The sequence below is a fragment of the Diabrotica virgifera genome, chromosome 7 (assembly GCF_917563875.1).
Source record: "Diabrotica virgifera virgifera chromosome 7, PGI_DIABVI_V3a".
Classification (NCBI taxonomy): domain Eukaryota; kingdom Metazoa; phylum Arthropoda; class Insecta; order Coleoptera; family Chrysomelidae; genus Diabrotica; species Diabrotica virgifera.
In genome coordinates this window covers 163,280,460-163,305,717 of record NC_065449.1, presented here as the reverse complement: position 1 = coordinate 163,305,717, position 25,258 = coordinate 163,280,460, and the positions used below count along the sequence as shown (strand labels likewise).

Here is a 25,258-nt window from a genome sequence, read left to right as displayed (position 1 = left end):
TCCACGCACAGGGACGCGCCGTCCATATGGGCAAGGGCAAGGTCGTGCGGCGCACGACGGCGCCAAGGCGTTAAAGGCGCCCTTTGACTCGGGAAAGTTAAATAAATATCCAATTCAAAACTAAATATTTTTTGAAGCAAAAAAAACATTGCAAAAAATAACTTAGTCCACTCATTTCCAAATATTACTATTTCGTTACGTATATTATGTGTTAACTATAGGTACCGATTTCTGTAGCTTCAGCCGTTCTAGCTAAGCGTTTATTTGAAAAACAACATATGTCCATTTTTCGAAAATTCGACTTTATTTGTTGTTCTTATAGAATAGTAGTTTATTTCTCCAGTTCACACATTTGGTTCACATTGCATAGAAAATTTTGAAAGTTTTAGAAAAACAACAGATGTCCATGCGTTTTTTGTAAAAACAACACTTGTCCCATCCTAGTCAACGGTAGTTGTAAGTGTGTATGATCTTATCCTTAAATTTATCAGTTGTGTGCATTCTTCGATAGTAATAATGTGATGTTTGTTTCTTTTGTATTAGAAATAGTTCAGCATAACAGAAACTATATGTACAACACAATACCTCTCTATTTTCGAATATATTTTGGTAAGTTTGTACAATTATTTTGATATCCACATTCCTTCCAATGAATGTCTTAATAAAAGTAAGATTTGAAATAAATTAAAGCTGGGCAGTTTTACTTGATTTTCCAAAATTTTCATTTTTGGACAAGTGTTGTGTTTCAAATAAACGCTTCAATTACTTAAGATCTAGAATGGGTCAGGAACGGCTAGAAAATCTTACTATTATTTCTACAGAATCTGAGTTTTTAAAGGACCTGAATAATGAAAATCTAATTAATGAATTTGTCAAAGGTAAACAAGAAAAGTTCAATTTCTATAAGAAATATCCGCTGGTTTTGATCATAATAAGTACATTTGTTTAAAAAATCGCAATATAAATATGTTTCGTTTTTTGATCTTCAATCTTTTTTAATAATTTTAAGTAATGCTGTATAACTTTAACATAGTTTTTATTCTGTTCTCTTTTATTATGCAATATAGTTTTAAAAAATTATTTTTAACAACTACCAGACTACTAGAAACAACAGAGATGAAAATACTTCGACGAATATCAGGCAAAAGTCTGTTGGATAGGGAGAGAAGCGAAAACCTAAGAAGATCATGCAATGTAGAAGACATAAATACATGGGTGACAAAACGGAAACAGGAGTGGAACGAACACATTAGTAGAATGGCAGAGGATAGGATAGTACGAATAGCACGAGATAAGTCACCAAATTGACGAAGAATTATTTGCAGACCAAGAAAAATATGGTGCGATAATCTAAACAATTTAGGAGGCAAATATTGAAGAATAAACATGCTTTAAAGTCTCCATACAAGAAGGAAGAAGAATACATTATTTTTTATAACAGTACTGTGTACTTATTATTTCCTTAAAAAAATCTGGGTAGACGTAGAAAAATTTCATAGTTTTCCACGTTGAAATGTGAAGGAGTGATTGATATTTCTACCCTAGGGTAATTTTGATCAAGGCGCTTATCAATATTTTGCACGACGGCGCCGAAGTTACTTGGCGCGTCCCTGTCCACGCACCGTGTACACTTAAAATGCTTAAACTCATGTAGATCTTTTCAAACAGTTGATGCTCACGTTCAGTGTTGCCAACCGGAGGGAAATTTCCCTTTTTGAGGGAATTTTGAACATAAAAATTGAAAAAAGGGAAAAGTTTACTCAAAAGAGAATTTTTGCTCCAGTCCAAATTGTAAAATATTTAAAAAAAAAATCAAAATATTTGAATATTATTCAACATATCTTCGCAGATTTTGTAAACAGGGAGGGATTTTTTTCATAAAAGTGGGAATTTTTAAGGAAAGTTGAGGGAAAAAGCTCACTCAGCGGTTGGCAACACTGCTCACGTTTCAATACGGAATAGTTGTTTGGAACATCATGCTTCAATGTCTAGTTCTTCCCACGATGTAGTTGTTCGATCGACATCTCCATCCACTTATAGTTTATCGCATATATCTTGGACATAACTTAAATTATTTATTAATCACTACATCACCAGTTCACTACTTTATCACAGTATAAAGAGGTATAATTGCACTTCTGCTGATCTCTTTAGAGCAGCGGTATCGAAAGTGCGAATTGCCGCGATGGTTGCCAACCTTCTTAGAGGAGATGGCACATGAAGAAGAAGAAAGAGGGATATCCCTCTTTATACTGTGACTTTATCAGGAGATGATGTACGCCGTCAGGGTCGGCCATAACGGGCCTGCAAGGGATGCATTGCAGGCGGGCGCCCGTGTTTGGGGGGCGCCAAAATGAGTTTTTCTGTCCATTTTGGCGCCTTTTTTAATATACGATGCGTCTATAAAGTAACGCATAAATTCATTATTTCGTAAACCGGAGACTTTAAGGAAAAATTCCGAAAGAGGTCGATTTTTATTTTTAAATTACAATTTTTTGGCATTTATATCATATTAGTGACGTCATCCATCTGGGTTTGATAACGTAATCGATGATTTTTTTTAAATGAGAATAGGGGTCATGTGATAGCTCATTTGAAAGGGTATTTAATTCTCTATTTACTAATACAAACAATAACATAATTATTTATACAGGGTGTCCAAAAATAATTTTTTAATTAAATTAATTGAGACAAAAAGAAGAATTTATGTAACTTATTTAATTCAAAATTCGTTTTAATTTTGTCAGAAAACAGGAATACATGTTTATTTGACAAATAATAAATATTGCTTTTCGCTTAAATTCAATGTTAGAACTGCCACCCACCTGCCTCTTGGAAGTTTAACATTACGCTTAAGCGAAAATTAATGTTTATTTTTTAAATAAACATTTTTATGTCTTCTGGCACCAATAAAATATATTTAGAATTAAACAAATTACATACATTCATCTTTTTGTACCAATTAATTTAATTTAAAAAAACATTTTTTGGACACAATGTATAAATAATTATATTAAGGTTTATATTATTGAATAGAGAATTACATACCCTTTCAAATAAGCTATTACATCACCCCTATTCTCATTTAAAAAAGTCATCGATTACATATTACATCATCACGCCCATATGGATGACGTCACTAGTATGATATGTATGCCAAAAAATTGTAATTTAAAAATAAAAATCGACCTGTTTCGGGATTTTTCCTTAAAGTCTCCGGTTTGCGAAATAATGAATTTATGCGTTACTTTATGGACGCACTGTAGAACTAGATTTAAAAAAAAAACTGAAGGGCGTCTATACTATAATAGATTTGCAGGCGGGCACCTTATACCCTAGCACCGGTACTGTACCCGTGCCGTAGGATAAATCAAACGCCCTTACGACAGCCTGGGTCGCCGACGTTTTCTCAACCCTCATGAATACGACTAACAGGGTTGCCGATTTGTACATAATTATCAGATTTTAACATAATTTTTATGGCATTCTGATAATAAATATTTTTTTAACATAATTGATAATTTTAACATAATTTTATACGGATAGATTTGGCAATAGAGTTTAGTAAATTTTCAAGAATTCTTCAATTTGTTTGCATTTCATTTACTAGCTTGCGACTTGCGACACATGTTCAGCAGATACAGATATCAATTTTATGACCACCTTTGTCCTTTTATATTTGATTTTGGGACTAATGTACCTACCTGAATAGTGAATGAGGATTGTGGTTTTCATATAAAAAATATCATTAATATCAAACTAAGTAACTTATGGATTATTATGGATACATTTTTGAATGTAAACCGATTTTGAACTTTGAGTGATTTTTATGATGAATGATGATTATTGATCATCATATCATGACGAAGGTAGTTTATTTTTGAATACTTGTACCTATAATAGAAGTATAATAAAGTATCATTTTTTTGCAATGTGATAGCAAAAGAAGTAAAAAATAAAATCAACCGAAATTTGACGATTTCTACCGAAAAATTAGGAGCAATTCTACTGAAATTTTGTCCAAGTTCTGTGGCTTGCGGCAGGGGTTGACGATAAAAAATTGTAACATAATTTTTGGCAAAATCTGATAATTTTAGCAACCGCTTAACATAATTTCATATCGTGACATCGGCAACACTGACGACTAATTTCACACGTAACTTTGATACAAGAATTATAAAAGAAATAAGCATTGAAATACAGATCCCGTAATTTTTTGAGCGTTATAAAGTGAGTACAAAGACATACATAATTATTTTTTTTGTAATTACAGCTTCAATTTACCGTACACTTCTCGTAGACTCTGCCGATAAGGTAGAGTCGTGTTGAGAAACTGTAGCGTGCCCTTACAGCCTCTATCTTCAAATAAAGACTATTATTATCTCCTGACTATTTTCTCACAGCAAGCTTAAATATATTTTTCGTACTTCCGGGCCTAAAGTGACAACTTCACTCCCTTGTGACAGGTACTAAAGTGTCACATTTAATCCCTCCGGGATTAAATATTGACGAAACTCCCGGAACGATTAAATCACAAACAAACGAATTTAAGGGATATTTTATTGAAAAATATAATTAATTAGAATGGTAATTAACGTTAATATTCAAATTAATATTGTGACAGTTCGTCATATTGACCAGTCTTTCCTGGGTTAATGCAGCAGGTAACTGACGAGTAACAGATAGGTCCTTTTCATATTGAACTGGTGTTTGTTTCGAAGATCCTGCGGAAACAGGAAGCGAGAATGAGGACTGTGGCATAACTATAGTGGACGAATCGGCGACTTGACCAAATATTTTATCTGAAATTTTTTGTTTATTTTTAATAGACGATTCAATATATCCCTCGGCCACGTTGGAGGATTTCCATCCTCCATGTCTCTTCAGCACGTCTATTGTTGCTCCCGAATCAGCTAACAAAGACGCAGATGTGCGTCTAAAACAATGTCCCGTATAAGACGTCGCATTTTCTAATTTCAAGAAAGCTGCTATTTGCCGTGGAATTGTACCAAACATGTTTTTTCCTACTACTCGCGTAGTACATTCTTTGTTGATGTATTGAACAAAAAATTTTGAATGAGTTGTCCCTGTCTTTCGCAATGCCACATATTTCCGAAATATCGCCACAAAACTGATGGCACTGTTTTCTGAATTTTTGATCACAAAATTTCGGTCAATTTTATTTTTGGTGTTTCTAATCGCAATTAGGAAGGAATCGCCCAAATCTCTCACATCGTCGATTTCTAAATCAACCAACTCTTTTCCACGACAAGCTCCCGCAACGCCCAAAATAAGTGCAACCTACAAAAAAATTGATTTCTTAAAATTTCTGAATATAAACAAATTTCCAAATTTACCTTAAGCATTAAATGTTTATCATCCGGAGCCTCCCGTAAGAACTGATCTACCTGCTCAGACGTGAGAATTCTTGACTTCTTTGGCTTAAATCCCTCATTTCTTCTCTTCAAAAAAGCTAATAATTTTGGAAATTTACTTATATCAATATCTTCTCTAATGTTAATAACCGATTTCAGCATTGAGTAATGTGCCCAGAGAGTTGAGGCACAAACCGCTTTTGATTTATCATCGAAGTAGACTAACAGCGCATTTTCAGTAGGTTGTCTCACATTTTTTAAGCGGCACCACTTTTTAAAAGCATCGTACTGCTGCTCGTATAGTTTTCTAGATTTCGGTGGTAACAATTCTTCACCTACTTCGGCTGCTCTTTTATCAATATCAGATACACCTTCTTCACTCATGATACCAATAATTATCAATAACAATGTTTCTTTACAATGACACTAGTAATGACAATGTTTCTAAATTATAACTGTCACAACGCAATGTTACTATGGTAACTTATTTTAAAGACAGTTTATTAAATGAGTTGAAGAGAGAAAAAACTGATTGAAATTATTGAAATAATTAATAAAATCATACCGGAAGTACGAAAAGTATCGTATATACCTTGCGACTGAAGTACATTTAATCCTTCAGGTAAATTATGGCCCTCCCTGCGGTCGGGCCATAAACTTTACCTTCAGGATTAAATGTACTACTTCAGTCCCGCGGTATATAATGTACTATCATTCAATGTCTGGTCGTGACATTTTATGTAATATGATGTAATTTGCTGAAGGTACAAGGTTACTAGGTAAGGTTAGATTATGTTTATACACTATGCGTAACGTATATCCGAAACAACACAGTATTCTAATAATTATTTTACCAAGAATTATATCGAAATTGTCGAAAAATTGGTGTTAGCTGATCCAAGTTCTTTCAAAACAGCCTACTTATCTATTATTGTCCTAGTTCTTAGTTATTTGATGGTCCCGAATACCTCGTTCTTTTCATCTGTTATTTTTTTGCATTCTTGGTCGAACCAGTCGTGTCTCTCTTGGGTTCGGGATATCACCAACGTGCTTTCAGCTGTTAATTTCAAAGCCTCCTCGTTGTTGTTCAATATTTCCGTGCTTGATTGCTCGACTGTTCAGATTTGTTGTAGGATTTCTTTTATGTGTGACTGGAACTGTTTCTCTGCGTTTTATATTTTAGCAAATGTAAAACATTTTGTGTTTTATTTATGAAATGAAAAGGAACTTATAAAAAGGTGTAGGTAATTAAGGAGGCTTAAGACGCACAGGAATAATGACAAAAATAATGTTTGCAGGCGGGCCCTTGTCATACAATCAGCTACAGCCCAACAACAACAACCACAAGCGAGCCAAACAACAGCAAGATCTCCACCCGCTGAAGGTGGTGCGCTGGAACATCAGCGAAAACATCAATGAAAACATTTTGCGTTTCTACTACAAGGTGAGAGACCTCGGTCAAGAAACGATCGGCCATACCGACAACAGCTGTATGCCGAATTTTGCAGAGAGTACCCAGATATTCACTTAGTAGACCACCGCTACCAAGAATAAACTCTTGTAAGAAACTAGGTACGCTGTTACAAATTGTCAACATTGAAGTACTACCCAATTACGTCGTAGAAACTCACACATTAGAATATTTGCATATGCTCATCTACTGTGCAGCAATAGCAATTGCTAATGTAATGGGCATTAAGATCAGCACACGTCGGGGTACTAATAATGGAAGAACTGGTAACAGAATTGCACCCTGGGAAAAAAGACTGCTAGGGAAGATTGAATTACTGCGTAGGGATATTGGTCAAGTCACAGAATATTTACGAGGAGTATCAAGTAGAAAAGTCATTAGGAGAAGCGGAAGAAATAGAAGACACTCGAGATACGATCCAGAAAATAACACAGCTCAACAATGTCTGGATACATTAAAACAAAAACTCTTCGTCTATTCAGGGCGATTAAGGAGCTACAAAGTTAGTTACAACCGAAAATGTGACAATGCACTTTTTGAGAATTCCGAGAAGGAGTTCTACCGAAAACTCAATTCCACCGTAGAAAGTGTCGACAAGTCTTACCCAAGCCAAGGAGAAATTCATGAGAAATTCATTACACCGCGCCATTTGCGCAGTAGATGACAAAATACCGATCAAACTGAGGGAACCAGAAATGAGCATAAACCACCTTACTAAGGATTAAAAAATGCGCACCTGGATGGGCAAGACTATGTCGAGAATACGGCGTCGAACTATTGGTTGACATTAGAAAAGATGTTCCCTGAAACAAAAGGTTCATTATTGGTCATTCAGGATCAGGTTATACCAACTAAAAATTACCTGAAATATATAGTGAAAGACCTTCAGATCCAGAACGACAAGTGCCGATATGGATGTCGAACTCAAGAAACGATCCAACATCTTACAGTGGGCTGTCAGGCATTTGCTGCAACTGAATATAAGGAACTGCATGACTCAGTAGGAAAGATCCTTCATCAGGAGATAGCTATCAAGCTGGGACTTCTTCAGACGGACCATCTCCCATATTATCAATACGTCCCTCAGAGTACGCTTGAGAATGACAACTACAAGCTATCGTCTCAGAAGCTCTAAAAGTGTTGCAAAAGAAACTTGGTCCATAATAAACGATCTTCGAAATAAAACTTACACAGCTCAAACATTTTCCCTTCCAGACCCAGAAAATCTAAATGAATACTTTGTAATGTGATTAAAAATATAACATCAACTATTGTGTCACAACAAGATCCCATTTCCTATCTCCCTAATTCAAGAAATGTTTCGAATTCATTCTTTATAAGACCGGTTGATAAATCCGAACTGATCCAAACAATCAATAGTATCAAAAGCAAATCTTCCTGTAGTACCGATGGACTATCCATAAAAATTTTCTCAAATCTCCCAGACAATGTGTTGGGAGTCCTCATCTCTCTAATTAATGATTCTTTTGAGAAAGGTAAATTTCCAGAGTGCCTAAAGACGGCCATCATTATTCCTCTTCGTAAGGGTGGTGAAAAATCTAATGCCTGCAATTATAGACCTATTGCATTAATACCGGTACTCTCCAAAATTATTGAGAGACTCATAAAAGCCCGACTTATGTCCTTTCTCGTTGATAACAAGATTTTATCACAAAATCAGTTCGGCTTTTTAAATAATAAATGTACCACCGATGCCATGTTTTCTGTACTACATGAAATTTATCAAGCATTAAACAATAATCTGCACACTGCCACTGTTTTTTGTGATTATGCCAAAGCTTTTGATTGTGTAAATCACGTCATTTTGATAAAAGAACTAGATTTCTATGGAATTCGAGGTATTTCTTTGAACTGGTTTCAATCTTACTTGGATAATAGGAAACAACTGGTTAGAGCAAATGATACAGGCCCTAGTCTCAAAAATGTTGTATGTAGGGTACCACAAGGTTCAGTATTGGGTCGTCTACTTTTCCTTATCTTTATTAATGGCATCACTAGTTTAAAAATCGATGGAAAAATTTTTCTATTTGCTGACGATACCAGTATCACTTGGAGCAACTCAAATATTGCAACTCTTCATGCTACTATAACTTCTGATCTACTCACAATAAAATCCTGGTCCGATTCTTTCTAATTTACTCTCTTTTAGCATAGATAAAAAAGTAACATTACCCTATAAAGGAACTCTTCAACCCTTACCTCTTCATAACAGCCAGATCAGTATCGTTGATTCTGTAAAGTTTCTTGGTATTTTTTTAGATAGCAACCTTAAATGGTCCCTTCATATCGATGTGTTAAGGAAGAAACTATCCTCAGCTTGCTTTGCAATAAGATCTGTTTCGAAGGAAATGAATTTAGCCTCTTCCAAAATAACATACTTTTCATTGTTCGAGTCCCATCTTCGATATGGTCTGCCTTTTTAGGGTTCTGGTACAGCTGCCCAATCCGATGTTATTTTTAAATTACAAAAAAGAGCAATAAGATATCTGTTTGGCCTCAGAAGAACAACACATTGCAGAAGCTACTTCAAAGATCACAGGATTCTAACATTACCTTCTTTATATATTTTAGAAACTGTTTGCCTAATTCGTAAACATCTACATGTCTTTCCAGCAAGACCTAGACATGACTATTCCACCAGAAATTCTACCTTTGACACAGTGGCGTACTGAGCATGGTTCCGCGGGTTCCGCGGAACCAAGGCCCGGGCCCCGCAGGGGCCCGCTTTAACGCGCTTTTTGCTTCTTTTGTTTCTAATTTGATAGGGACATTTTGAACTACACAAGTACACACATAGGCAATGTATCTGCTTAATAGATTTGAATTTTTGTGTAGGTATGTACTTATAAATAAAAACGAAGAATTTATATTCCTTAAAAAATTGGAAAACAAAATTTATTGAAATACAGTGTACAATACTGTTGTAAGGTTCCTTACTAGTTTTACCTGCTTTCCAAAGCCCATATTTCAACACCAGGTAAAGGCTAACCGCCAGGGCCTGCCTACACGTGATAACTCAAAGACTTATATTTTTTATATTAGCAAGCTTCATGAATAAGATGTAGGTAGGTAAACTCTCAAGTTGCAAATATGCATTGCAAGTTTTATACTGGGTCATAAAAATAATTCCGATACAATAGGCTCGATACTTGTGTTTATAGAACCGTCATCATTCAGCCTGTACTTTTATACAGGGTGTAACAAAAATACAGGTCATAAATTTAATCACATATTCTGGGACCAAAAATAGTTCGATTGAACCCAACTTACCTTAGTACAAATGTGCACATAAAAAAGTTACAGCCCTTTGAAGTTACAAAGTGAAAATCGATTTTTTCCAATATATCGAAAACTATTAGAGATCTTTTATTAAAAATAGACATGTGGCATTCTTATGGTAGTAGTATCTTAAGAAAAAATTATAGTGAAATTTGGACACCCCATAAAAATTTTATGGGGGTTTTGTTCCTTTAAACCCCCCCCCCCCCCCAAACTTTTGTGTACGTTCCAATTTAATTATTATTGTAGTAACATTAGTTAAACACAATATTTTAAAAACTTTTTTGCCTCTTAGTACTTTTTCGATAAGTCAGTTTTTATCGAGATATTTTGAATATTTGTCAAATCCACCACATATTTGTATATGGCTAAGTACGATTATGGAGCCTTGGTAATAATATGAAAATTTATTTATGATTTACATTTTTAGGTATATTTTAAACCATATTAAAAAAGAAGTAATATCTCGATAAAAAGTGTCTTCTCAAAAAAATACAAAGAGGCAAAAAAGTTTTAAAAACACTGTGTTTAACTAATGGCACCGCATTAAAAGTTTAATTGAAACATACACAAACATTTCGGGGGTTTAAAGGAACAAAACCCCCATAAAATTTTTATGTAAACATATTAAAAAAGAAGCCGCAACTCGATAGAAGCTGCCTTATCAAAAAAATACTAAGAGGCAAAAAAGTTTTAGAAATATTGAATTTAACTAATGGTACCACAATAATAATTTAATTGGAACGTACACAAAAGTTTGGGGGGGTTTAAGGGAACAAAACCCCCATAAAATTTTTATGGGGTGCACAAATTTCACTATAATTCTTTTTTAAGATGTTCCTGCCATAAGAATGCCACATGTCCATTTTCAATAAAAAATCTCTAATAGTTTTCGATATACATATTCTAAAAAATCGATTTTCATTTTGTAACTTCAAAGGGCTGTAACTTTTTTTATGTGCATATTTGTACTAAGGTAAATTAGGTTCATTCGAACTATTTTTGGTCTCAGAATATGTGGTTTAATTTATGACCTGTATTTTCGTTACACCCTGTATAGGTAGGTAATTCTTAAAAATTGAAATTAAATTCTAAATATAGACAATAGTGGTAAGAATAACAAGACCCTATATACATAGACACTAATTTCTTTTTAAGAAAATCTCGTCATTTGATAAAAAATATCAACCCCAGCGTTCCAAGGTTTTTTTGATATTTTTTTTATTTAAGTGTTTTATCTCCCTAGTGGTTTGTATGTAATTATTTAACTTATTTATAAATGTATAATATGCAATTTGAGAATCTATTTTGTTGATATAAATTTCATTCCAATGTTCATTTTTTAAAAGCTGTGTTAGTATTCCGATATTAAGGTTTTTAATTATGACTGGAGATTTGGATGTAGAAAATTTTTGAATTTTATTATTTATAAAAACGGCTGGCGTAAGGTGATCGTGATCAGTCATGTCAGTATGAAAAACAATAGGATTAATATTAATTTACTGTTTTAATAGTCTATTGTTTTTTTTTAAGTTTCTAACATCAAAAGTAAATAAATTTCGATCAAAATAACGTTAGTACCTTTTGTTTGGTTGGTAAAAAATCGTGAAAATCACCTTCTAGTTAGAATCCAAAAAGATGTTAATCGTTACCGCTTGAAAAAATTACTTTACTTATTTTTTATAAGATATGTAAGATTTGTTGGTTCAAACTGCTTATTTTTGAAAAGGCTCTAGTCAAATGGGCTTAAACGAGTCACTAATCACGAGTGTATGCAAATTTTGAACAGACATGTCTTATAACCAATTTTTGTCTTCAGGAAAACCAAAAGTCCAAAATATTCACAATGGAAAAACCTATATTTTTTCTACTAGTTGAGACTTTTGGTATCACCAATAATTAGTAAGTTATTTTGAAAAAAAAATTATAATTTTATTTTTATTTAAAACCAAATTGTTTTCAAAAATGAGCACTTTGAAGCGGTAAAACTTACAGATCATATATGCAATACATAAGTCAAGTAACTTGTGAAGCGGTAACGAGTAATTTCATTTGATATGCTAATTAAGGTGTGATTTTTACGATTTTTTACCAAAAAAAAAGTGTCCAACTTTATTTTCAGCGTTACATAGTTAATATTGAATATTGATGCTAGAAAGTAAAAAATAAAAGCTGTGATGACTTTGTCTCGAAAAGTGCTTCATTTTTGGTTATTTCACGTTGAAATACTCGATTTGGAATTTGACGAATAAGCTATATTTTTACTAAGAATATTTTTTTCGATAGCATACTTACTTTTTGAGGTATTGGTGACAAACCGTCTCAAAACGTGTTTTTTTTGAAAAATGAACATATTCACTCACAAATAACTCGAAAAGTATTGACTTAGTGAAAAACTCTATAGAACTTAAAGGTTGCTTAGAATTAGTCAGTTTATCCAATTCCAGACTTATCTTGAACGTATGTTTTTCAACCGAGAAGGGGTGAAACACCCCTAAGGCAGAAGCGCACATCGGCACAATAGGTATCACTTTTTTTGTTTGACATAGCTATGTGTATGCCAAATTTCATCTCAATCCGAACAGCTCTTTAAAATTTACAGCAAAAATCGTGAGTAAATGGACTATAAATTAGCTTGAGTTGTTATGATATATTTTATGATATAATTTATGATATAATTCATTATGATATAATTTATGATATAATGATTTTATGACGATTTATATTTAATGTTTAGGGCGGGGGCCCGCATCCCAACTGGAACCAGGGCCCGCTGATCTATCAGTACGCTACTGCTTTGACATCTATTTACCGATCCCGTCCAGTGAGTTAGTAAAGAAATCTATATTATATTCTGCAAAAAAACTATACAACCATCTCCCTCTACAACTTAAATCTGCATCATCTTTCCCTAAGTTCCATAAAATGACAAAAGACTATTTATCTGAAAGAACATATTATTCAATAGCAGAGTTTCTTAACCAATAACTAAGTAATTACAGTATTCTTATGTACAAGTAGAATCTTAATCTATATTTGAGTATCATATGCAGCAGCATAACTTATTGAATTACTTATTAAATTTCTTAAGGTAGATTACGCAATTTGCAAATTTTTTTTTAATTTTGCAATAGATTGTTACTGATTTTTTTTATTTCACTTTATTATGTTTTATTTATATTGGCGATTTGTTATTGTTTTTATTTATGATTCTTGTAAGCTTTCTCTATAAAATTGTTAAACTTTTCATGACAATAAAGCATATTTCTATTCTATTCTATACTGGGACCGCACTGTACTCACAGATCACAGTGGCACATAATAGACCAGATCTCCTACTAGATAATAAATTAACAAGACAAACATCAATAATTGATGTGGCGATACCTAACAACAATAATCTACGATCTACGTGCTAAATTTACTGAAAAGATCGCCAAGTACAGAGACAAGGCCCCCGCTACCATATTGTGCAAAGTATGCAATGCACACGGGCGCCATCCGTTAGGGCGTTAGGGGCGCCAAAACCGGGGTCAAAAATTGCAAAAAAAAAGACAAACAAACAAAAAAACAAAAATTTATTTTAAAATAAAAGTTGAGAAATTAAATAGGATTCCACAAGAAATTTTATTAGTATATCAACCAGCTACTGCCGATTTCCATTTGCAAGAACATATCAGAAATCAGGCATTTTAATTTATTTTGTTACGATTTTATTCTGCTTGTTTCATTTTGATATTTTAGTCTACAAATAATAGTCCGCTTGCTCACGGTTTTTGCTGTGAATTTTAAAGAACCGCTTATATTGACATGAAATTTGTCATACACATAGCTAACAAGAAAATAAGTGATATTGTGCCGATGTGTGCTTTTGTACCTGGGAATATTCTGGGGGGTGAAAAATCATACCTTCAAAATAAGTCCGGAATAAACTGACTAATTATAAGCAACTTTTGTTCCATAGAGATTTTCACCAAGTCAATACTTTTCGAGTTATTAATCTTGATCTTAATCTTAATCTTGAATACATTCGTTTTTTCCAAATAACTTAAAAATTATTAGTGACACCAAAAATCTCAGTAAAAAATTTCAAGCAGTAAAAATAAGGTTTTGCTTTTCCAAAAAAAGGGAATAACATTATTTTGAGCGTACCTTACTCTTTCTTTTGATATTAAAAAAAAACACCTAAAAAAAATAAAAATATACCTTCTTTTAAACACTTTTTGAGTTAGGTATTTGCGAAAATCCGTCTAAACAGGTGTTTTTTGCTGGAAAATGAACATATTTACTCGCAAATAACTAGAAAAGTATTGACTTAGTGAAAAAACTTTATAAGTAGAAAAAAAGTTGTTCAAAATTAGTTATTTTATCCAATTCCGGACTTTTTTGAACGTATGTACATATGTTTTTTCGTCTCCGAAAAGGGGTGAATAAAATAAAAAAATATATCACTTTATTCCTTGACACGTTAGCTAAGCTATATGTAGGTATACCTACTGTATGCCAAATGTCACGTCACTCCAAGCGGTTCTTAAAAATTCGTAGGTTTTACAATATTTTATCTTGAGTGAAGGGACTATAGATATGATTTTTTAAGTTCAGTTTTTTGGTTTATTTCAAGCACCTACCTACCTTTAAAAAATAAATAAAAAACATGATCCAAAATGCCAAAAATCTGGGGGGCGCCAAAATTCTTTTTTGCACACAGGCGCCAGTAACCCTTACGAGGGCCCTGTACAGAGATCTGGAAATTCAAATACGAAGACAATGGAGAATGAAAAGTACCCAGAATATACCTATTATTATGTCTACTACTGGAGTCATTCCGAAGAACCTCCTCGAAAACATTAAAAAGCTGGGTCTAAATGATTACCTTTATAAGACCATGCAGAAAGCTGTACTACTCGCGACGGCCAGATGTGTACGAAAATTTCTGTGAGATACTCTAGCATACCAAGTGACCTAGGGCTCGATAACACGGAAAAGAGTGCCACCAAAGCTCAATCCTTTTGATACCGTAGGTATCTGGGATGATTCAATTTTTCCCTTAGAGGGAGTGTGAGCTGTATGTTTAAAATATTGTAACAAAATAATTATTGACCTACCCTCGTATACCAGCTCCCGTCTTAGCACAGGCAGAACACTATCGATGTTTCGAGATACGCCGATGCAGCGCCGATGACGTGCAAGCGGTCACATGGACATAGCTGGAGATATATAGATATTTCTGGAATATCTGTATCGCATATATAAATAGGACATATTTGTAAATAGAGTTAGTCTTAAGCTAAAGTTTGTAAAGTAAACTTGTATAAATATAAATAAAGTCGTATATAAATTACGAACCGCTAGTTTTATTGTAATTAGAAGTAATTACACTGATAACCGCTAGAGTTGGTGTTAACGGTGTGGAGTGTAAATAAATGAAAAGTGAAAAAAAAAGACTTTTGAACTTTATTCGTCGGGAATAATCGGAGTGCGTTAATTGTTCGGTATTCGGAAAGACTTTTGAACTTTATTCGTCAGGAATAATTGAAGTGCGTTGATTGTTCGGTATTCGGAAAGACTTAGACATTTTGAAAAGTACGTGTGTGCCGACCAAAGATGTTGCTACAAGAACTGACCATAAAACAGCTCCGTGAACAATTAGAAGAGTACGAATTAGACAGCAGTGGGTGCAAGATAGTCCTACAAGCACGACTCAAGGATGTCCTCACGAAGAACGGAGATGACCCAGAGACGTTCCACTTCCAGTCAGCAGAACAAGTAATCTTATCGAAATTAAAAACTGTTTCTGAAACGATCGATGAAACTTCTAGACAGAACAACGAGAAACTTGAGGAAGTTAGTAGACAGAACAACGAGAAACTTGAAGAAGTTAGTAGACAGAACAACGAGAAATTTGAAAGTGTTTCTCAAAAGATCGATGAAACTTCTAGAAAAAGCGACGATAAATTCGAAAATGTTGCTAAAAGATTTGACGAGACTTCTCAAGTAATTAAAGAAGTTTGTAGACAGAGCAACGAGAAATTTGAAAGTGTTTCTCAAGTAATTAAAGACGTTTGTAGACAGAACGACGAGAAATTTGAAGAGGTTTCTAGAACATTCGATAAGATACAGAAAAGCGTAGACGACAGTAAAGAAATGTTAGAAGATAAGATCAAACAACTAGAGACTATGGTAACCAATACGAAAGTGCTACCTTCAGTTAATGCAGTAGTTTTGGCCGTAGAAGAGAAGATCAAAGAATTAGAGAGCATGATAACCGATACAAAAGTGCAACCGTCAGTTCATGCAGTAGCTTTAGATCCTGTAGTGAAAGATGAACTACCGAGAGAAGAAATGTCGCATAATATGAGATTCAAATTACCACCATTTGATGGAAAGTCCTCTTGGTCCATATATCTTAGACAGTTTGAAGCTATTGCGACCGCCAATCATTGGACCGAACAAGAAAAGGCTGTTTCCTTGACTGCTGCTTTACGAGGTGATGCTGCAGATATATTAAGGTCAATTCCCAAGGGTCAAGAAAATTGTTACCAGACCTTGTTCACTCGTCTAGAAAAACGCTATGGAGATGCCCATCTACAACAAGTATACAAAGCACAACTGCGAAGTAGAAGTCAACGAGCAAGTGAGAATCTGCAAGAATTTGAAGCAGATGTGGCTCGTGTGGTGCGGTTGGCTTATCCAGAGGTGCCAGACAGCGTTTTAGAAGAAATTGCAGTAGATACCTTCGTCAATGGGCTGAAAGATAATGAACTACAGAAAGCTTTACGACTAGCAAGACCGAAAGTTTTAGATGAAGCACTTGCTATTGCCTTGGAACACGAAGCAGCTAGCCAAGCTTCACGAAACAATCGAGTAATAACCGTGGAAAAAGGCGATAAGAGAAAAGATGAACGTTTGGTGGAAATGGTACGGAGGGTGATTCGTGACACGATGCCGAAGAGACGCATGAAGAGGGCTGGAAGAGTTGGTTCAAATACAGATGCTTCCTCGATACGGCCATGCAGTGAAAGTTGTAATCACCGGCTTAAAGTAGATGAACAGCTTTGCCCTGTGAGACGAACTACTGTCGTTAATGAGCAATGGCAGCCACAACAGTTACAAGAAGCCCAAGAAGACGATCCATGTATAAAAAGAGTATTGGATTGGATGCGTCGAGGTGAGAGACCTAGTTGGCAAAACATTAGTGCATGTAGTCCGGAAGTCAAGGCCTACTGGAGCCAATGGAATTGCCTGATACTAAAAGATGATCTTCTGTACAGAACCTTTGAGAACGATGATGGTACAGAATCTAAGCTTCAGTTGATTGTACCTAAAAGTAAAGTGTCAGAAGTATTGCGTCAGTTGCATGACGGTACATCAGGTGGACACTTTGGTATTACGAAGACTCTGCAAAAGGTTCGAGAACGGTTCTATTGGGTGAACTGTAAAGATGATGTAAGAAGATGGTGCCAGAAATGTGCATCCGGTAATGGTCCAGTTGGTAAAAAGAGAGCACCCATGAGACAGTACAATGTTGGCAGTCCTATGGAAAGAGTAGCAATCGACATTGCAGGTCCATTTCCAGAAACTGATGCTGGAAATAAATACATCCTGGTAGCCATGGATTATTTTACGAAATGGACCGAGGCCTATGCATTACCAAATCAAGAAGCTGCTACCGTTGCAGAGGTACTTGTTAAAGAATTCTTCAGCCGATTTGGTGTTCCCTTGGAGATCCACTCCGACCAAGGGCGAAACTTTGAGTCAGCTCTTTTCCAAAACGTTTGTAAATTGATTGGTGTCAATAAGACCAGAACAACACCCCTGCATCCTCAATCAGATGGGATGGTCGAGAGGATGAACCGAACGATGGGTAAACACTTGTCCAAAGTTGTATCTGAAAATCAGCGAGATTGGGACCAACACATTCATTTATTCCTGATGGCCTACCGCTCGGCCGTGAATGAAACTACAGGTCAAACACCAACCTGCCTGATGTTGGGTCGTGAAGTTCGTTTGCCCTGCGACCTAGAGTTTGGCTGCAGACCTTCCGAGGAATATGTTGCAGGCGAAGAATACGTAGACCGCCTGAAGTTACGAATGAACAACATTCATGAACTTGCCCGACAACACATCCAGATAGCCAGTGACAGAATGAAAGATCAATATGATTCTCGCTGCAAGAATGAAAGCTTCGAAGTAAGTGATCTTGTCTGGCTTTATAATCCACAACGTCGTCGAGGCCTGTGTCCTAAACTGCAAAGACAATGGGAAGGTCCGTATGAAGTTAAGAAGAAAATAAATGACGTAATATATAGAATTAAGAAGTTGCCAAACGGTAAACCAAAAGTTATTCACATAAATCGTCTTGCACCATATGCTGGCTCAAATGAAACAGAAGAAGCACGAGTCCTCCAACAGGAGATGAAAGATGTCGCACAGCCAAGTTTTAATCAATTTATGTCAAATTACGCAGAAAGAAAGAGTGCTAGATTCGGCGTGACCACAGAAGTTCAGCAAGATCTGTTTGGTGTTCCAGAAAACGTCTCTCTAGCCCACTGTGTTGCACAAGACCTCGAGATGACTAAAGGAATCTCGTCCGTATTCAATAGAAAGTTCGGCCGCCTGGACGAGTTAAGGAATCAACAACCTAAAATTGGAAGAGTATTGCGATTGGAAGATGGTCCTCGATCTTTGCTGTATATAGTGACCAGGAAGTCTTATACGGACACGCCAAGCTACGAGAACATATGGCGTGCTCTAACTAATTTAAAGAAAATGGTCTGTAATTATGACATCAAAGATTTGGCTTTACCAAAAATTGGCCATGCAGTAGAAAATCTGGATTGGAAGATTGTGAGAAGCATGCTGGAAGTGATCTTCAGAGAAACTGGCGTACGGATTACTGTGTGTTGCATGAACCCGAAGATGTCATACCCTTCAAAGACAGTAGACTGTTACTTCTTTTCTAGGGGTGTATGCAGAGCTGGAGAATCCTGTAGATTCCGCCATCCTGGGCCATCTAGAGTTGCTGATCGGGACGCTCAGATCTTAAGAGGGGAGCAGTGTAACAAAATAATTATTGACCTACCCTCGTATACCAGCTCCCGTCTTAGCACAGGCAGAACACTATCGATGTTTCGAGATACGCCGATGCAGCGCCGATGACGTGCAAGCGGTCACATGGACATAGCTGGAGATATATAGATATTTCTGGAATATCTGTATCGCATATATAAATAGGACATATTTGTAAATAGAGTTAGTCTTAAGCTAAAGTTTGTAAAGTAAACTTGTATAAATAAAAAATAAAGTCGTATATAAATTACGAACCGCTAGTTTTATTGTAATTAGAAGTAATTACACTGATAACCGCTACAATATGTTGTTCTCTTGCGAAATGATTCAGAAATCTGTATAGGAATCTTATATGCGTGATTATTTCATAGTTTGCGTAAATAAATGTTACTTACTTACATATTTAAGTGAAAATAGCATGGAAGCCCTTCCTCCCATAGAATGGCCGAGTAATGCTAGCCTTTGAATTGATAAACTATCCAATAATGCCTTTAAATCGGCGACAATATGTGTATATGTATGAGACTCAGTGTGGGGACTTTCACCATGATTACGACAGTCTACAACTATAACTTTCCTGCTAGGTATAGTATTATCATTAAATGATTTACCAATCGTAGACCAATTTGTTTTAGTTCCAAATAGACCATGAATTATCACTAAAGGGGGAGCAGCACTATTGTTATAGGTTTTGTATGATAGTTTAACAGGCTTCACATCTTCAACGTTTGAATTCTTTTTAACTAAATTTATTTCTTTAAAACTCATTAACAGTTCAGGAATTTGGTTTTTAATGCACAGAAACATTTTTGCCAACTGGAATTTTTTGAAACTGACATTAAGAATATGTAGGTAAATATAGTGTCAATTGTTTGTCATTTATAATAAAAATTATTCTAAATATTGTTTATGTTAAAATAAATAAAAAATAATGCCAATGGCCATTAGTTGTCGAAGCATTAGATAAATAAAATAAAATAAATAAAATAAAACAAGACTTTTTCAGGTCAAATTATTGCTGGGATATTAAAAGAAATTTGTAATATGAAGTTGATATTTTATATTAGTTGATGGGACCTAGTGATGAGGAATGGTAGGTACACTGGAATGACGGGTCCACTGAACAAAAATGGAGATTTGTTGGAATGTAGGGGAGCACGGAAGGAGCCTCCACGCAAGTGATATTATAAGAACAAAATGTCACTGGCGCTCCCTGGAAACGCTCCCCCGGGCGGCCAATCCTTCCACCACTGGATCCCAACAAACAAACGAGAATCAACGGCTCTTCTCAGAGTCTACATTGACAATGATGACCATAAACATTGAGGGTATTACTTGTAATTAGTGTTGCCCAAAATCGGTCTTGGTCTTGCAGTCTTGGTCTTGTTCTTGCGTTATCGCAAGACCAAGACCAAGACCAAGACCGCCTTATTTTAGCAAGACCAAGACCAAGACTTACCGTGCAAGACTTGAGCAAGAACAAGACTTAGCCTGCGAGACTCTTGCGTCTTGCAGTTAGAACTGAGGGTCGTTTTAGGCATATAGTTCGGCTATATTCTTACATACTTTATGAGAAACAAAAAAAAAATTTGTAACAAAAATTTTGAAAATTGGACTTATGTTCACTACGAACAATACCATAAACATACATAGCGAGTCAAAATATCCATTTAAAGAACACTTGACACATTTGACACGTACTCAGGTCATTATTACAATGTAAAAATAAAATATTTTGTACTTTCCTTCCCATCAGACGACTTCTCTGAAATTAGTTGTCCGGGTTATAGGTCTGGATCCCGCGTATGAAAAAAAAGTTGATTAATAGCAAGCTGAAAATTTGTTAATAGCTTAAGGGTGTTTAGTCAGACAAACTTTGATATATGGGAACACTGGAACAGAGGAAATTTTAATTGTGGAACAGTTTAAAAATTTGGAACGGTCAGACCACGAAAACTTCACATATATTTTGTCCGACAGAACTTCCAATTGATTTGTTAACCTTTCATTAAACTCTCATGCAAAAATCAGGCTGCTATTTATTACCAAACGGGCATGATAATGAGTGGAACGCGTAGAGCATGTCAAATGAGCGTAGAGTTTAATGAAAGGGTAACAAATCAATTGGAAGTTCTGCCGGACAAAATACATGTGACGTTTTCGTGGTCTGACCTTTCCAAATTTTTAACCTGTTCCACAATTAAAACTTCCCCTGTTCCAGTGTTCCCATATATCAAAGTTTGTCCGACTAGACACCCTTAAGCTCTTAACAAATTTTCAGCTTGCTATTAATCAACTTTTTTTTCAGACGCGGGATCCAGACCTATTATGAAAATAGTCGCCTTCTAATCATAACATAACATTCTTGCTTTGCGACGCCAATAGTAATATCAAATATCGTATCCAAACTTTTTAAAAATATGTCACCTTGCTGATAAAAAATGTAATAAATTTAATCTTATCGGTATATAGAATAGTAAGACTATTATGTATTGGTTTTGCTGAATGTGCTATGACCTATGCTATGAGATCACTGGGTTACAGAAAATTTGCCGAAACATCGCGACTATTATTTAAAAGTATGATTACGAGACAAAGGAACAGTGTAAATAAAATACCGAAATTAACGATATACACTTCTCCAAAAAATTTACTCACCACCTTAAAAACAGGTCATTGTTAATGTCTTGAATTTCCTAAGCCTGTTGTTCGATTTAAGTGATTTTTTAATATGTTGTCGTATTTTTATAAATACTGCTGTGTAATATTGTTGCTAGACAGGTCAATTATTATTGTCACTGTAAACCGGGTGTACCAATAAAAGTGTGTTTTTTCACAGAGCTAGCATCACTCTGTGGAATATTCTAGCATTTATAAAATACTGAAATTACAACGATAACCTCATATTTTCGCTTATATTGGACATTACATTCGCTTATATTGGACATTACATTCGCTTATATTGGATAATAAAATACACTACTACTATTACTATCGGTTTACAGCGTTCTTCGACGCCTTCCGACTGCTAACAGCCATTCTTCTCTGTTTAACCATAGACCTGGAGGGATTTCTCTTTCCTCTAGTTCTTTTTCAATTACCTCCCTCCAGCTTCTTCTCGGCCTTCCTCTTTTTCTTCTCCCTTGTGGTGTCCATGCAAAAATCTGTCATCTGTCATACTAGTTGTTTTGTTTTTATGTCATCAATTATTGTAGGTGTGACTCCCATCATTTCTCGTATTCTCTCATTTGGTATCCGATATCTTCTTGATTTGCCTGCTGCTCTTCTCCAGAAGTCCATTTCTGTTACTAGTAGCATTTTCTCCGTTCTTTGTTTCAGTGGCCAAACTTCACTGCCATATGTGATTATACTTTTAAGTATGCTATTTTATATGAGCTGTTTGTTCGCTTTAGATATTGTCTGGTCCCACAGAATGCCGTTCATCATGGATATGGCTTTTCTACCGTGTATTAATATAATAAAATATATAAGTTTCTAATAAACTTTAGTTAGTTAGAACATAGGCACGGATTACTTAGATCATGAGTTCAAACTCCACCCGGTATCAGTAGTTGTCTTGATCAGTAATTCTCAATCTTTTTGAGTCATGAACCACAAAATACTTTTTATTATTTTGGTTACCAACTAACTGAAATAGGTATCTAGCTAGGTAATCTAATTGTAAATATAAATTGTAAAAGTATAATAGTTAATAATTGTGGTGCTGATTTTAGCTGTGTTTGCGTTTTGTGTACCACCGCAAATAATGATATGTACCACCAGTGGTACATGCACCCCAAATTGAGAACCGCTGGCCTAGATATTTATTAATTTGGCTGATCTTTACTATGGATATGAAATTCTAGCTTAAAATGTACATCTCTGTCACGTTGTTCAAAGATATGTAATAGGCTAATAGGCAACTGCGAGACTTGCAAGACTCTTGCTGCAAGACCAAGCCAAGACCAAGACCGGGAGCGCAATACCAAGACCAAGAACAAGACCAGGTGTACTGGCGCAAGACCAAGACCAAGACTGTCTAAGTCTCGTCTTGGTCTTGCATTTGGGCAACACTACTTGTAATAAACAGGAAATTTTGTCTGAACTGTGTCAAACCCACAGATGTGATATATTATGCATACAAGAGACTCACCGTGACATATCAGCACATAGACCTAGCGTTGAGGGAATGCAGCTTATCATTGAACATCCAAGTGCAAAGCACGGAAGCGCCATCTTCGTGAAAAGAGATGTTCATGTAACATCAGCTCAAAAAACATGCTACAATGACATTGAAATTCTGACCGTCGAAATAGGAACCTGCACAGTTACATCTGTGTATAAACCACCCTGGAGAGACTTTGTTGTCTCCCCTCCAAAAAATTTCGCTTCTCAAAAAACCAGATTCAGTCTCGGGATTTTAATAGTCATAATGTTCATTGGGGCTACGCTTCAACTGATAAAAATGGAGATCTTGTGGAATCGTGGGCTGAACAAAACAACCTGGCACTGCTGCATGACCCAAAATTGTCATATTCATTCCAAAGCAAAATATGGAAGAAAGGTTACAACCCTGATCTCACCTTCATCAGCATGTCTTTAGAGGACCGTTGCGTCAGAAAGATATATAAGCCTATACCAAAGACACAACATAGGCCCGTGGGAATATCCATATACAGCGCTATAAAAGCTCCCAAAATCCCTTCCAAACGAAGGTTTAATTTCAAAAAAGCGAACTGGGAAAAATATACTGATGAATTGGAAACACAAGTGAAAAATATAGTCCCGATCCCCAAAAACTATGATGCTTCATCAAACTTGTAAAACGAACCTCATATAAACACATACCCAGAGGATGTCAACAACATTACATATCTGGTCTGAACGATGAAGCAAAAGACATTATGACAAAGTACAGCGAAGAATATAGTAAAGACCCATTTAGCGAAGTTACGGCAGAGATAGGGGAGAGACTGCAGCAAATACTAAGCGCCTCCAGACAAGAACGGTGGAGCGAGACTTTAAGTACAGTTTTTTTTTTTTTTTTTTTTTTTTTTTCGTGGAATTTATGGCTTTGGTGAGGACCAATTAGCCAGACTATGTTAGATTGTATAAATAGTTTGTGTAAATTGTTTCATAGTATCAAACTTGAGCATGATGTATTCATTTGTTTTGTTAGTAATATGTAGCATTAGTAAAGTGTAAGGTGTTTAATTTTTTTTTTCCTTCCGCGCTAGAGCATCAACTTGGTTCAACGCCGCGGAGGTTTTAGCCCTCTTTGTGTGTGTTTTTATTTTTTTTTGTTTTCTTTTTTTTTTGTTTTTTTTTTGTTTTTTTTTTTGTTTTTTTTTTGTTTTTTTTTGTTTTTTTTTTTTGTTTTTTTTTATTTGGTTAATTTTTTTTTTACTTGGTTTATTTTTTTATTATTATTTTTTTTTTTTGTATTCACCTTTTTTTTTTTTTCCTTTAATGCTTTACATTTAGTTTGTTTTGCAGAATTGCTTACAAAATTGGTTAGTAATTTTACAATTTTAGTTTACAGTTTATGATGTGTTGATGAAGTACATAAAGTATATTATTATTTCCTGAAAAAATAATACAATTTAGGTCTATTGGAAGGTTTATCTTGTAGTGAATTAAGTTTTTATATAGATTATTAATGTTTACAATATTTATTGGACATTCAAGTAAAACATGTACCAATGTACCCATTTTACCACAACTACACAGTGGATCGTCTGTAATTTTTATTTTGTGTTTATAATAAGGTGTTAGTGCATGGTTTGCACGTATTCGATTTATTGTGGCGACAAAGTTTCTGTTTGGTATATTGTGAAACCATGGTTTTCTGGGGATCCTTGGCTGGTGTTTACAAAAGTTTGTTCCAGTTGTTGATGCACTGTATAGGTTTTGCCACATCTCATTTATTTTGTTCCTTTGATTTAAGAATAAATCGGACGGGGGTAGTTTAAGATTTAGTTCTTCTCCTGATGTTGGAGCTGTTTTTGCTAAGGCATCCACCATTTCATTACCTGTTATGCCT

At 35.1% G+C, this 25,258-nt stretch overlaps 1 protein-coding gene across 1 annotated transcript in view; it reads right to left on the bottom strand.

Moving 5' to 3' along the window:
- Positions 1 to 20,065, bottom strand: part of LOC126888839 (protein ABHD11-like) — a 43,581-nt gene extending 23,516 nt beyond the window's left edge. The window contains exon 1 of the mRNA XM_050657264.1: positions 19,615 to 20,065. Coding sequence (XP_050513221.1) covers positions 19,615 to 20,022 — 408 coding nt within the window. The 5' untranslated portion in view covers positions 20,023 to 20,065. The remainder of the gene's footprint in view (positions 1 to 19,614) is intronic.
- Positions 20,066 to 25,258: the final 5,193 nt, after the last annotated feature.